The following is a 15,902-nucleotide window of genomic DNA, read 5'->3' on the forward strand; positions in this document are numbered from 1 at the left end:
GAAACGACGACCGTGTCGACGCCACCTTCTCATCAGCGTTTGATCCGTGAACGATATCGCGTGTCTCACGATGAAATTTATGTACTATAGCAGTATCCATCCTCGTCGTCGACTGAACGTATTACGGTGTTATACCAGTTGGCTCGATGGATTATATGGCCGCGCGGAGGGAGGAAGAGAAAGAGAGAGAACGGGGGAGAAAGGAGACGAAGTACCGATGTTTGAATTTGATTTTGAAATTTTTGCGTGTCCGTCGTGTGTGTTGCTCGTCTCGTTATCGAAATTCTTATTTTTGATATTCGTAGTGACGTAAAGAACGCGCGCTCTTTGCACGATTGTCTCTATTTTTTTAATTGAACCGCGACCGTGTATTTTTATTGACCGTAGTACCGTAAATTAAAGATTATATTTTGTAATAGTGTTTTTTACGATATAATAATATTTTTTTATTTATGAGCCGAGATAAAGAGAGAGGGAGGAAGAAAGAAAGAGAAAGAGGGAGAGAGATATATGTTGCGCGATGCGGCGCAGATTAGACGTAGATTAGACACCGTGTGTCGTGGCGGCTATGTAATTTTCGAGCTTCTGCCGAGGCAACAATATAGCGCAGTATTATTTATTCATAGAACCGGCCGTCTGCGTTCGCGTATTCTCTTCGATCGAGGAATCGTGCAATTCGTATTATCGGCGAGATCGCTCGTAGGGGCGACGCGTGCTGACACACGAGGACGACAACGCGCCGATCGTCGGAGACTCGCGTTCAATTTCCGGGTCGCGTTCTCTGGTCCAATCGCTCCCGTCGAGTATGCTCAATTTGTTGCGCCGGTGTTAGGCCTCTCCGGTGGCGTTCGCGCACTCGTCACGACGGACCTCTGCTTCGTCCGCGTGCGCTGAAAACGCAGCCGGAAGTACCCTCGAGCGTCAATGACAGAGAGAGAGAGAGAGAGAGAGAAAAGCGCTTCATCTGCGATTTTGACGCGCGTCAAGACGGCCACGCGCGACCTCCGATTCAATCGCGCGTGTGTCGTTCAGCTTCCCGAAGGGCGAATCTGTCCCCGAGCGATCCTCGCGCGTACACACTTCGTCGCTCCGGCGAGCCTGTCGATCCTTCTACGGTGACTCCCGTTGTCTTCGGCGCTTCGATTTACGTGCGACTTGTGATCGACTGAACTCCGCGTCGGTCTCCTCGCTTAGAACTCGCGTTGCGATCCGAAAAATAACGGGGGGGATAACGGAGTCGACGAGCGTTAATCACGGTTGGATTCAAAGTACGTCGGTGAAATCTAAGTTCAGATCGTGAGATTTCTCTCGTAGATCGAGAAAGCGACGAAGGATCTGAGCAATCGAGACAGTCGATCGAAATGTCGACGAAATTTTTCAAACATCATCATCACGGAGAGTGACGTGATGAACTTTCGTTATATTTCGAAGACATCCGGGAGTCCCCGCTGCACTGAGAGAAAAAAGTACTTAGAAATTTCTTTGTGAGATACAAGGTTTATTTCACAAGAATGAACCTTATGTCCTACAAATAAATTTTCAAATACTTCTTTCTCAGTGCGGGTCCGCGCAGTTTTCGAGAGTTCTTCGCGTTGTGATCGGCTTCGCGCGGGAGCTGCGATAAATCCGCGAGTAAGGAGCGGAAAGGAGAGACCGGGAGCCGCTCGTCCGAGACCGCAAACGCACGTGCATAAACGAGCGGGTCAGTTTTGACGGCGGCTCCCGCTCTCTTCTTCCTTCCCTTCGGTGTAGAACGGTCGCTCGAGTCTCGTCCAGAGAGGAAGTCGACGAACGATAGGAAAAATAAATATAGAAAACGGATAAAAAAAAATAGAGAAAGAGAGAAAAATGGAGGAAACGTGCAAAGTATCCTACGAGAGCCACCGCACCAGGCCAACCAACCCACACGCAATATCTCTTTTGGGGTCGACGGAACGTAAATGTAAAACATAGTCGTAATCGATCGATAATCGTAGCTTAATTAATTAGCGTGTAACACATAATAGAGTTTATTTTTTGGTCGCAGAATATTGTTATAAATATATTAGCCGAAAGCGAGAGAGAGAGAGAGAGAGAGAGAGAGAGAGAGAGAGAGAGAGNGGACATTTATGTATGTATGTGCGTGTAGGTATGTATATGTGTGTTGTACACGTGTAGTGCGTGTGTATGTGTGCGAAGTGAAAAAAAAAGAGTGAGAGAGAAGAAAGACAGAGGAAGAAAGAAAGAAAGAAGGGGAAAGCGCATGTCTGTGTGTCTGTGTGTACATCCGTGAGAGAGAGACTCAAAGCGGACGTAGAGCGTAAAGGAAGCGACGTAATAACGGGCGTGCGGAAATAACGCGTGATGCTGCGTGCGTACATGTCCCTTGTGTGTACGTGTTTCGTGCATGACGCGGGGAACGAGTGCGCTAGCGGCGCCTTGCGCCTTTAATTCAGCGTGTAAGTGTTGAACTACTAATGTGTGTGTAAACTCTGCGCGACAATGTGGAGCCGTCACGACGACCCCCTCGAATATCGGAGATTGCTCCTCGCGACACAGCACCGTGTTCACGGTGTACCGAGTACGGTAAAATGGGACTAACGCCACGTCGAGTCGCGAAATCGCGACCGTATCGGTGACGTGTATCCTGAACCAGGATTGCGCGAATCGCTGCAACCGTATTCGGAGGAGCGGTACACGTCATCGCTCCTCGTGATGTATTGGGAACTGTGAAATTCGACGGGAACGATTGTCGTCCCCGTGAAAGGTACGCCCTGGTCGCTCAGTCGACAAGCTTTCGGCACATCGTGATTGCGTCCTTGACGAGCGCGCTTAATGAACGCTCGGAACATTTTCTTTTAACGAGAGGTCGTGGTGATAACGATTCCACGTTGACGATCACGCTCGGCAGTGGCCGGCGAACGAGGAGTAATTCCCCGGTACGGGTTCTCGCACGTTCGCCGCCAAATTCGCGGTCTCCATGGCTCATGTATGTGTATCTCCGATTTCTCTTCGTTTTTAGACTAACCGGAGCCACGCGCTCGGCGGCGAACGAGAGAAACGCGAAAATCGGCGTGTATTCGTCGCTCGCCCCGGACCGCTCGTGAGAATCGTCGCGGAGGATATATATTGTGGCATTAATAAAATTAAGATCGCGCATATATAAGCGAGAGGGGCCGTGATGCGTGCGGTTTCGCGTAGGACGGATCTGGCCCGCTGCAACCGCGTCCTCAATTTTCCGTGCAACATTTTCCACGGGGAGATTTCGTCGAGCCGCATACTCTCTCTCTCTCTCTCTCTTTCTTCACGGACGAGAGCGTATCGCGCAAAATTGCTCGCGAATTTCCCTCGACGACTCCATCGGGACGTTTACCGGGCGTTCCGTTTATTTTGTAACGCGAAAATTATGTAAATTATGTAACAGAGTGAAAATTCAAAAGTCGTTTGTCTAATGACAGTTTCTCGCGATTTCTCAATCTAAAGATTCATGTTCCTTTGATCGCGACACGACGCGGGTGCAGCCGGCCGGGAATCATCTCTGCGCTGATATAGCATATGATATATCTAATATCACAAGATTTGTTGCTGTTTCTGTTCCAATTTAAGGCACCGTGGTGAGAAACCTAAGAGCATCGACAGACTAAACCAGGCCGGGAACTGAACCCGGGGAACTGTCGCTATATATAAAGCATATATAAATGTGTGTACATATAAATGTATAGACCTACGACGAAAGACAGAATGTGAGAGAGAGGGAGTGAGAAAGCGAGAGAGAAACAAAGCGCGAATAATAGACGAACGAGAAAGGGGACACTGTTGTCGTGTACATAGGATGGCCTGTTATTACGGATCGCTTTGTTAACGATTTCAGGCAAATAAATCAGCCAAATTCTGGATGCAATTTGAGCAAACACTCAGAGTAGAAATAAAACACGAAAATATCTAGGACATCACCGTCGTTAATAAAAGAATCTTGGAACTTGATTCGTTGAAATTAGATGAAAAATCATCATTGTCCTTGCACTTTATTTCCAATGTTTTGATATTTTCATTTGTGCTTTAATTATCTTACGGTGCAGATTCGTAACAATGGGCCACCCGAGTCACGCGTATACGTACGTAGGCAACGATATTGATATTTATTAATTATCGGCGCGCGCGATATCCTCGTCGAGACGGTTTTCCGTGACAAGGGAGGAAGATTCTGCGGAAAGTCGCTCGCGACGGCGCGTTCCGACCCGTCTCGTTGGAACAATTATCAGTAGGGTCGTACTTTCATGCTCGTTTCTCGATCACACACAGACACATACCTGCATACATACACACACAATTACACATTTACACGCGCACACGCACACACACACACACACACACACACATTCTCCACAGACTACACAGACGCACGAACACTATTATAATTACCCAAAAGTAACTTGTACTATGTAACTATTACTATTTTTATGAATTTTTGTACATTTTTCTAATTATTTTGTATAATAATCGTTAGCGGAAAGAATGACAGAGTTTGGCACCCACCTCCCCAAAAAAGTGTTCAAAACGGAGAAAAGGAGCTACATCGACGACGAAAAAAAAAACGTAGAAAAAAAAGAAAAAAAAATGAAATTTCGGTGCGAGTGTCACGCGTATGTATGTGTGTACGTGTGTATTTGAGAGCGTATACGCGCGATTGTGTGCGCGTGTTTGTGAACATGTGTTGAGAAAAAGAGGGAGAGAAAGAGAGAGATGAGAGAAATGTGAGAGAGGGTGAGAAAGAGAGTGCGAAAGAGAGAAGACGACGAGAAATGCTAAACGGATTAGAGGAAAAAGTACGCGGGAGAGTATACAGCGTGCATGCGCGAAATTTTGTGAAAGTAGCGAAAGAGGAAAGTGTAAGAAAGAAAGAGGATGGAAAAGAGAGAAGGAGAAGAAAGAAAAAAGCTGCGACTGTCGACAATGTAGTCCACCGTTTGTCTGTGTAATCTTGTCTTAATCTGTCTCCTTGTCTGTCTGTCGGTTTGCCTGTCTGTCTGTCCGTGCTGTGTTTTAGCAGGGGAGGAGAATTCACTAAAAAAATCCTAAGGACGTAGCGTTATACTTTTATCTCTGGATACGATGCGACGACGACGACGTCGACGAAGACGACGACGACGACGACGACGATCGTAAAATAATTTTTATGTTTTGTATTAAAAGGAGAAAACGACGAAACTTCTTCTCGACAAACCCGCTAAAGGTATATATATACATAAATATATATCGTAGGAAAGAGAGAAAGAGAGGGAGAGAGAAAGAGAGCGAGAAAGCGAGAGAAGGGAAGGAAAAGAAGGCGATACCGACCGAAAAGAAAGAAAGAGAGGGAGTGAGAGAGGGTGCAGAGGTGGTGTCGAGGAAGTATAGTAAAACGACTAAATGATGTTCAAAACGACGATAAAACAAAAGAAAAAGGAAAGGGGAAAACGCGGTGTAGAGACGGAGAGGACTTTTAACTCCGCGGTTCTCGTGCGCCGCGTAAGGTCGAATGTGTGAAAAAAAAATCTACTTCGTATTTGACGACGTGTTTGTTATAATTATAAGAATCACCTTTTCTTTTTTTCTCGAAATGAAATGCTATAAAATAGATCAATTCTTTCATGGAACGGGAGTCGTTTTACTTTCACCCGATATCCTTTCCTAGGGGCGAGCGGCTTTAACGCATCAGGTATTACGATTACGTGAAACTTTACGATGTGCATATAGTAGATATATATCGGGAAAATGTTAATTGAAATCATGAAAAAATGAGGCGATTTTTTCATATAACAACCATATAGCAACCCCGAAGCAACATACATAACTCGGTACTTGATGCGTTAATAACTTCGCGGAAAATTTCTTATTGACGAAATATCTCGGCAAGAGCGAAATTAACTGCAGATATCGTCAAATATTCAACATATATCTCACTTGCTGTAGTTAGCAACTCGTTAAATTTAGACGCAATTGTTCTCTTTATGCTACTTTTACGGAAAAGTATTACTGGCTGTGATAAGTTGGCCAATAAAAAATTATTGATATTCAATCATTTTATTATGCGTACGAGTAAATATCACTAGTCACTCCATGAGGACATCCACGTGTAATCGACGTGGAATCCACGAATAAGCAAGTCGATTCCACGGATATCCTCATGGGGCAATTTATCACAGACAGTAATATTTTTCTGTAAGGGTAGGACATCTTGCACACTGCATTGGGGTTATCTAATAAGGAGGAACTGTATACTGCATTTCCACTGGAATTACCTGTAAGGAAGAACTGCCTCTTTTGTCTTCTACTTCTATACACGCAAGACTACCCACGAATACGCGAATATCACTATCAAATAAAGCAATCACAAAGAGAAAGGATCTCGTCGGTTGCGCGCGCGATAGAACTGACGCCATAGAATTTCAAAATGGAGATTCAAAACGATACGGTGGCGCCTCTAGCGCCTAGTCGAGCAGTTAAATGACCTGTAATACCTGTAGACCTGTAAGTCCGATCTGCAATCGGTATCTTTAGCCTTTTACTCTACTTGAAAACATTACATGTTATAAAATATCATTGTAATCACATCGTTGTAACATTGTGTTAATCATTTCTTGCACCCATTCGATACACCTGTTGTAGATCTAGACTAATATTTGGTGCAAAGATGTACCTGCAATACCCAAAGAACTGCAGTAATGCGAGGAACTGGCAGCTGGAACCCCTGGAAGGTAAGGACTCTCTCCTATCGAGCATCGGAAAACATTTTACCGAACGTCCTGCATCGAGGCACTGACGGACGACGCGTCGTTGACGCAGGTACGGAACGCCGCCGCGGGAGGATGCCGGCGGTGCTATTCGATAAAAGTGCGAGACGCGCCGGACGGGCGGTGTTCGGCGAAGCGTGACGAGTTGATGCGACACACTCACAGTGGCGAGCGGCCACCGACGACGGATCGTGATGAGTTTGACAGCGGCGACGATCGACGCAACATTCGCCGAGTGACGCGCGCTTCCGATCGACGCGAGGGATCGTCGTGAGTGAAGAGAAGAATAAACTGGGGGACGAAGAAAGAGAGATAATACGGTGTCGAAAGGAGAACGATCGATCGAGTGACGGGATGCGGCCGAGGAGAGTTTCGTAATATAACGCACTTCGCCCAAGTATTCGCGCGCGCTCCTTAGTATGGCAGAATGGTTGGACGTAAATTGCTGCCGTTGCTGATACTCTTCCTGACAGGTGAGTGTACCTGGCCGAAATCATGCGCCGCCAATTAGCGCGATAGCGAGCGAGAGAGAACAGAGAGAGAGAGACAATGTATATATATACACACATACATACATACGTATATATATATATATATATATATTTATGTACATATATATGTATACATAATACGCGTTCGCCGATGAACAATGTACGATCTATATCCCTCAGCGATCATGCGATCTAGGAGTGGCTATAGTACATACCGGGCGATCGTTACGATTCAGGGTCGAGTTATGTAAGGAGCGATTATTATCGTCGTTCTCCTGGTTGCACCTTTTTTTTACCCCGTTGTTATCGTCACCTGCGTCACCGGGAAGTGGCCGCGCAGTCACGAACCGCGTAGAACGAGTTGTATATAGCACATTCGGCCCGAGCGTGTTATCCTCCTATTATTGTTCTCAATCCCGTCTCGTCTTCGTTTCTCTCGCTAATTCGCGCGTTCGAGAACAATAATCGGCCCCTAAGAGGCCCTAATAAATCTATTTATCAATTCACCCGCCTACATCCTCAACGACGCGGCAAGCTAGCGTGCACGAGTTAGTTTCCTCCGTGCGTGCGTCCGTAGTCGCGCAAACGAGAACGCCGACGACCCCTCCCTCCCCTTCCGTAACTAAACTTTATTGTACGTTAACTGTCATTGACGTGACTAACACATGTGCTCGCGCCTTTTGCAGGATGGCAGGAAGCAGTGGCCGTGGTACCGGTACGGTACGTCGCCGTGGATGTGGGTAAGGACTTGAAGCTGGCCTGCGCCGAGGAAAGCGCTCTTCCTTCGCATTCAAACGATCCGGTAGGAGTAATGTGGGTAAGAGAGGGTCGAGAGGACGGGCAAATCGAGCGCCTGATAGTGGAGACAAACGGTGTGCTGGAACTGTTGAACGTTAGTTCGGACGACGCCGGCAATTACTCGTGCACCTTGGACGACGATCACGATGCCCTGAAAGCGAGGATCAACGTGGAAGTCAGGAGTACGTTGCATCTCATTGCGCAGAATAATAATTCGTAATCGCGTACAGCATATAATGGTTGATCTCAGGGCGATGTTCATAGTCAGATGTTATATTTAAGATCCAGTTTATTGTCTCCAGTTCATCCTTATCCACAATCTTACTTCAAGTGGAGCGTAAGCGTTGAAACGTTAAGCGTGAATTGACGTCATATCCGACTTTAAGCTTGCTCTAATCTGTAAACCATGAGACGTAAGGAAATCAGCAATTCCCATTTAAGCAGTAAAGAAATTGGCCAATTGCAGTCAATGATTCCTCGACTGTAAGGAAAATAATCGTCTGTGATTGGTCAGTTTTCTTACCGCCTAGTGAGTATTGTGGACTGCTTGATTTAATATATTGAGGCTTGTAACTTACAGCTTAATGCTTTTAGCTTCAAGTCTAACGATAAGAGTAAGGGCCTTATCTTCAGATGTTGCGCGGATTTTACTGGTTACTGAGCATCTGAAAATAAACTTGGGACGATCTTTAACATAAGATCTGACTATGAATGAAGCGATCTTTGATTTATCGGATGGCATATTATAAATTTTTTAGCTTCGTATTATTTATATTCGCAGCGCCTCCACCAGCCTTGCACAATGTGTGGGTCAAGCCGTCCACGATCTTGGCCAACATCCTCTGGGAGGTGGGTGATACCGGCGGATATCCTATCATAGACTTCACTGCCGAATATCGTCTAAAACCACCCGCGGGTGAGAAACCGGAAGAGTGGAAGCCCATTGTTCCAACGCACATTCCTCCGAATTCCGTGAGTATCGCGGTCAATCGAAACGCGAACGGAAAGTAGGAATGGAGAACGCAACGTGGAACGAACATGACACGAGGCGTTGCACCATTTCTGATCAATAAGGATTGATCCGACCGAAGCTGACGATCGTTTAATCGTTTTAAAGAGGCAAATAGATGTGTATCACTTGGTGCCAAACACGACGTACTTGTTCCGAGTGTGGGCAACCAATCAGTTGGGGAGAGGCGAGATCGTGGAGGTGGAGGGTCACACGCATCACAGCGTGGAGGAATTGGGTATTTTGCGTTACGATTGCTATTAAATTATAAGCGCATCACGGCTGTTGTAAATAGAATTCTGTCTCTGGGATCTGTAAAGCGAAAATACTCGAATACTCTATGCGAGATGTCGCGAAGCTATCGTCGAACTATATACACGGTACAATGTATCTTTCTTTGAGAATGGGAATATATATATATATATATACACCGAGCGTATCTCTTGTTGTCGCGACTAACGATCTATCTTACGCGACGTAACTAATTTTCAGAACTCGCCCGACACCTTTTAGCCGGCGTAGAGAATTTCGATACGCGTGTCTGGGTGGCAGCCGTAGGTATTGTCATGGGCACACTTATGATTCTCGGTTTAGGTACTTGTTACCTGCTGTATCGCGAGTGGAAAATACCCTGTAAGCATCCTCTCTGGTAACCTTACGTAAGAGCTTCCGCTTCTACTCTGTCTCTTTACTGCTGCTACTACTACTACTACTTCTTTCCGCTGGTGACCGTATACTATAAATATATATACATCATTTGTATATATATATATATAACATATTCATGTGGCATTGACTAACAAGCACGATATCCACAGAGAATCTCGTTTTCCGTTTTTTATATAGAAACCTCCTCGTGACGCAAATTAGCTAAAAAACGTACACACTTCACTAGCCGCATCATAATTATAAATTTACGCAGAAGGAACGTTATTAGCATCTTACAATTAGCATCCGGCTGAACTTATCTATAGCCGTGATCTCTAGCTTCTCTCTTGCGACAGCCATGTGTTCTTTCGAATTTTAATAATATTCTCTCTCTCTCTCTCTCTCTCTCTCTCTCTCTCTCTCTCTCTCTCTCTTTCTGATGAAATAAATTTCTGATTATTTCTCTTTATCACACACACACACACATACACATTGATATCTTGTTTGTGCTCTCTTTCTGCACCTTTCGCAGATTTTTCCAACTCAACATTTAACGACAAGTCTCAACGTAACATTCAACAGAGACGTGTGTCTGTCTGTCTTCATTTTTAGTTAATTTTTCTTATCGATATGACACTTATCAAATCTTATCGCACCGTACACTAACAACGTGCACTCAGTTGACAATCCATTAACATTATTATCTCAATCTTGTACCAACTATGGCACTCATTGGAATGAAATATATATTCGGATTTGCAGATAGAGTTTTTCTCCGTCGCAAACTTGTTTGTCTCGTCACTACCTCTCTCTATCTATCTCTGAATACTAATTATACTCTATCTTGTTATTCCGATTAGATGTCACTCACATTGTATGAATTAATGAGCCTGCCGAATAATCTTAGTTAGCATCGAATAGTAAGTATCACGATAGTCATAGAGCATTATGGCCTAGATAAAGTGATACGGTGAGACCTCTCTGGCGATATCGAGGTAGGTCAAGGGTAGCGCATTTATTTGTCAGGCAAGCGAAAATCCCGATTGGCATTTTAAGCATCAGATTCGGTATAATGTCACACCAATCAAAATGTTATAAACGCAAAAATAATACGAAAAAAGTGATCAAACTAACGAGACTCTGGGATGAAGAGATGCACCTGACAAAGAGAACCGGTGAAGGGAGAGGGTAGAAGCCAATAAGGTCCGTGGCCCAGACCAATGAAGATTAATCTCCGTTCCGTGATTGCAGCGCAGCTGGAGGAGCAGGAGGTAATTGAGCTCGTGCCGAACATCATTTTGAACCCGGGATTTTTCGACGAGCGCACCGAGCACATACCGCAGGACGAGAACTTCAACAATCAGACAACCACGCGCCTCAACAACAATAGCGTCGTGCAACCTAGACGGCTCTAGCGTATTTCTCGTTTATCTTAGAAGCGCCTTCGAAGCAACAACGGACACGAACACGTCTCTCTCTCTCTCTCTCTCTCGACGTCGTCTTGAAACGAGTAAGTAATTCACCGCTAAAGGCCTCGACTTCGAAGAGAGAAAAGGAAACAAAAGTCGACGATAGAATAGGAAAGCAAGACTACCTAGCGATTACGGTGAAAGAATACATGTCTCGAGACGTTATCTTCAGGAACCGTCAGTCGCTTCGCAGTGTCCCGCCAGTCTCGAGTTTTCCGTTTGTTATCGGGGATCGAACTAGGAGGGAACCGGCTTTTATTCTAAAAAAGAAAGGTTCTCCAGGAACCTTCGTTTTTTTAAAGCGACTTTGTGACGAATCTTCCGGAACACGCTCGCGGAAAGCCGTCGTGGTTCTTGGAAGATTTCTAGATTAAGCTCTCGAGAGCAGCGAACTTGAGTAGATTAACTTTTTATACACAGTGATGTGCGGAAATTGTAATCGCGCGCGCAACACAGTCGGTGATAATATTTCTCGCGGCTTAGGAATATTGACATTCCGATTTTAATCGTGACTCTTAGAATCGCAAGAGATTATCCGATCTCATGATACAAAGAATCCTTCGAGTAAAATTTTCGGTAAAATTTCACTGTTGAACTAATTAGTTTCTATATTTTACATATTATTTTTTTTCGCGCAATGAGATCGCTAGAGGAACATCTATTTCCGAGAATCGGAAAACATCTCTTCCATGTGTGAAGTAGTTGTTAATCTTGTAGAAACTAGCTTCACCGACAAAAGAGACTGTCGAAACGGAAGGAATTGAAGAAAAAAAAAACGGTTCCGTGTTCTCGTCCGACCCCTGATTAACGAAACGCGACACAAAGTGTTCAAAACCCAAAAGAGCGTAAGACTCCACCAGACTTCGTGAGGAGGTTAATAGAATTTTTTGGAGATGTTTACTGCAGGACGTTCTCACTCCCGTTAGTCTCCCGACGACACTCACACTCGACCGCTCAGACTGATCGAGCTTAAAGGCGAAGGAAAGGACTCCTGTCAAGCCAAAAGAATCGTAGTAAGACTGTAAAACTCTAAGAGATAATTTCGCGAAATCGCGATAATCGAACGGTATCGTGTCAGGAGGAAAATGTATTTTGCACTCGTTTACTTTTTCCGAGAAGTAACGCGGCGAATAGCGAGTATTGTTCTTTTTCTAAATAAGATCATTTGTTGTTCAATCGATCGTACGATGTACGATTTGATGAACTTACTGCCGTTTTAAGGTGTGCACAAGTCGTTGAAAGTTCCTTTCTAAGAATGTCTGCGGAAAATCGCTCTCTCGTTTTTGTTGTTTTATTATCGATACATATGTATAGAATCTCTCTCTCGCTTTCCCCTCTCTCTCTCTCTCTCTCTCTCTCTCTCTCTCTCTCTCTCTGTAAATATGCTACTGCTCATTATGTGCTCGTGCTGCTCGTGAGAAAAATCCCGCGATTTCGAAGAATTCAGATGAAAATGTCATTTTAAGGCTGTCACACACAAAATGCATGTGCATAGTATAGCTGGCATGTTCTGCAAATCAATATAGCTGCTTTGAGCTGGATGCTCATGCATTTGGTGTGCGACCCTTAATCGTAATAATAATAATAATAATAACGCAGGTGTACATACATCTTTTCGTGGTAATTCAGATTTTATCGATAATATTTTTCACAATAATTCGCATGCGATCGTTCGAGGGATGCGTATGTCGCTTCAACATACTTCTGCACCATCTTAACACAGAATCACTGAACTTTGTCTATTAACTGACTACTAATTGACTCACGTTGATTCGCAAAAATCAAATTTTCCTAAACAGCAACTAAAACATAAAAGGAGAGAAACAGGCGGGCGGATAAACATAAGTTTCAATAGGTACAATAAACCGTACGAAGGAATACGCGGTGTTCCATCTCCTAGTCACTATTCTCCGACGACAGATCCTCCGCTAACGGTCTCGTTGAGGAGCGAGTCTAATGTGTAGTGTCCGAAGCAGAATCTAACACCTTAATTATGAGAGAAAATGATACCAAGACCAGATATCTCAAATATCACGGAAATAACAATTCACCGGATTTATGTCGATTTCAGTACTTTGTCCAAGGGATCTGCGGTTGGAAAATAGCGCGTTGATAAGTGGGACACTTCAAGGACCGTCTATAATAGCCGTAAAGTACGCAGTAAGACATAAGCTAATTGGCCAATTGGATTTTTTTACAGTCCAAGAATAATCGATTGTAGCTGGTCAGTTAGCTCACAGCTTACGTCTTGCTGCATATTTTACGACTATTGCAGACGATCTTTCGTACAGACAAGTAAGCAACCAACAATGCGTGAGAAGTGTCAGCCGCTTCTCTCGCACCGCGCGCAATAATAAGATTTTTCAATAATCGTAGCATTTAATTCTCTAATTAATACTAATTAATAGGGTGCGAGAATAGAACGCATCGCATATTTTGAATAACGCTATCGTATTTAGACGCGAATGTGAACTCAGTCGTGGCCGATTAACCGGAAAACGTTCTACGTCGGTACGGTGCTTTGTATGTGTGTGTGTGTATGTGTGCGCGCGCGCGCAAGATTCTAATGTCACCGTCATTTGACATTTGTCTAACGATTCCATTAATTTCAAAGGAATTCGGTATATAGCAGTGACCTATGATCTGTTTTGATGATATCATTTCTACGTGTTCAGTATATTGTTCAGTATATTGTTTCGTTGCTTTAATTAACCGCGCTGGTCATTTTATTTAAGAAAAAAAGAAAAAGAGCGGAGGTTTTTCCTCGAAAACGTCTGTTAAATTTTGAAATAATTGTAGTTCTTATTTGTTATTCGAATTATATTGTTGTTATTATTTTTTTATCGAGATTCCAAAGAATTATTTTATTGATGTTAAGTAACTTATATTCATGTGTAAAAGACAAGAGAAATATGTGTTAGGTTTATTATAATAGTGATTATATAATTTCTTTTGGCGACGTGAGTGTGGATTAATATGTATTTATGCAGTTTATTGACGGAAACTTTCCTTTTTTTCTTTTTGAGAATGTCCCTCTCTCTCACTTCTTTATATCGTGAAATGTAATATTTCGAGTCAACTACAAAGCGAAAAAGTACTTTGATGCACGCAGGTTGTATAAAAATTGGTTGTGCGTTGTTACATTGGAGCTTTGGATCTGCTTTTCCTTTCGACGCATTCTTGAACGCGTATGTGCGCATACATGTGTAAAAGAATTGTGATAAGGATAAGCGGATCGGCATTTAGCTTCGTACTATGCACTCTGTGTTGTGAATGGTATATAGATAGATAGATAGATATATACATACATACATACATATATATATATATATATATAATGATATGAAAATACGTATATATATAAATATATATACATACATATATTTATATAATCAAGGCATCATGCTAATTTAGATATAAGCAAAAGACAATTTTTTATATACATTACATAATTATGCTGAAACCTGATGATAATATTTATCTAAATATATATATATATATATATATATATATATATATATTATCGAGAGAGATAGACGAAAAACTTTAAAAAGCCGCGAGAGTTACCAAGTTTCGCTTTGCCGATCGACAAATGTTGCTCACGGAAAGTCACTTGCATAGTGCGTCTCCTATTTCTTCTTCATTTGTCAGAAGAGTCGTATTACCTTCGCCAAATATTAGAGGTACCAGTCGTTTAATGTAAAAACAATACGTAGCGTTGGACCAAAAATTAGTGTAATATATTTTTTTTAGCGTTTATAATGTGTAGTCGCATAACGTAGACTTGAGTTGTAACAAATGTATATCAAGAACAAGTAATATATAGAGTTTAATTGCGATTATATATATAATTTACTCTTTCTACATAATTTTTGTTGTTTCATGTTGATTCTGTTGTTTTATGTTTTATGTGGATATGTAAATCCGACGTAAATTCTTTAAATAATACGGCTCTTCGGATCGTCGGATATCAAAGAATTAGATAGAAAACCTGTTATTTTTCTTACCGCATAGCGATAAATACCGTATATACACCTGATGCCTACAGCTATATCTTTATCAAAATTGCCCAGCGATATAACTGAACTACTAAGAAAATAGAAAGCTGTTCTGAACAGACTCGCACAATAGTAAATAATCCAACAAATTATTCTTGTAATAATTACTAAACTAAATCGGCACGAGGGGGAGGGGTTTAACAATAACATTTGTAACAAAACTCTAGAGAACGCGTCATGGAATTTCTGCCATTGTACTGTGCGGGAGGAAATAGCATATCTGCGCACGTTCATGCAAACAAAACGTTCATGACGGTGACGAGATATTATTTTTAGCAGCGTAGAAAGCGCGTCCGCTGAAGGCTCTCTCTCATCGCCGTAATAACAATGTCGATTTCCGACGAATGAAGAATTGACACACTGACCGCGCACGCACGCGCTTTATATATGCCAGCGTATATACATATATCCGTATAGCAAATATATTTTCTATTCCTTTCTACGATTAGGGTTGTATAAGAGAACGCGCGATTAACGAGACGAAGAATCCCGCGGTTAAATAATTAAATTTAGGTAGGCGCGAGAGCAGAGGAATGAATTGTAAAAGAATGAGGTCACGGTGTGGCGAGAGATATTCGAAAATGACGAAATGTCCAAGGCGAGACAAGTGCACGATTACATACTGTGCAGAAAAGTAAATCGTGTACCTACAGTAATAATGGCAGATATTTTGCATT

The 15,902-nt window shown here is 42.9% G+C and overlaps 1 protein-coding gene across 1 annotated transcript; it reads left to right on the forward strand.

Moving 5' to 3' along the window:
• The first annotated feature begins 6,855 nt into the window (after nt 1–6,855).
• On the forward strand, nt 6,856–13,007 carry LOC106744124 (Down syndrome cell adhesion molecule-like protein 1 homolog). The gene is made up of 6 exons (XM_014618588.1): nt 6,856–7,225; nt 7,930–8,223; nt 8,823–9,013; nt 9,159–9,288; nt 9,543–9,683; nt 10,950–13,007. The coding sequence occupies exons 1-6, from the start codon at nt 7,180–7,182 to the stop codon at nt 11,111–11,113; spliced, it is 966 nt and encodes a 321-aa protein (XP_014474074.1). The 5' UTR covers nt 6,856–7,179; the 3' UTR covers nt 11,114–13,007.
• Nucleotides 13,008–15,902: the final 2,895 nt, after the last annotated feature.

The sequence above is a fragment of the Dinoponera quadriceps genome, unplaced genomic scaffold (genome assembly GCF_001313825.1).
Source record: "Dinoponera quadriceps isolate SergipeBrazil2010 unplaced genomic scaffold, ASM131382v1 scaffold1290, whole genome shotgun sequence".
NCBI lineage: Eukaryota > Metazoa > Arthropoda > Insecta > Hymenoptera > Formicidae > Dinoponera > Dinoponera quadriceps.

Coding starts and splice junctions, on each gene's coding strand:
- LOC106744124 (XM_014618588.1), top strand. CDS start 7,180: ATGGTTGGACGTAAATTGCTGCCGTTGCTGATACTCTTCCTGACAG. Junction 7,226..7,929: donor GCTGATACTCTTCCTGACAG/GTGAGTGTACCT, acceptor CGCCTTTTGCAG/GATGGCAGGAAGCAGTGGCC. Junction 9,289..9,542: donor TCACAGCGTGGAGGAATTGG/GTATTTTGCGTT, acceptor ACTAATTTTCAG/AACTCGCCCGACACCTTTTA.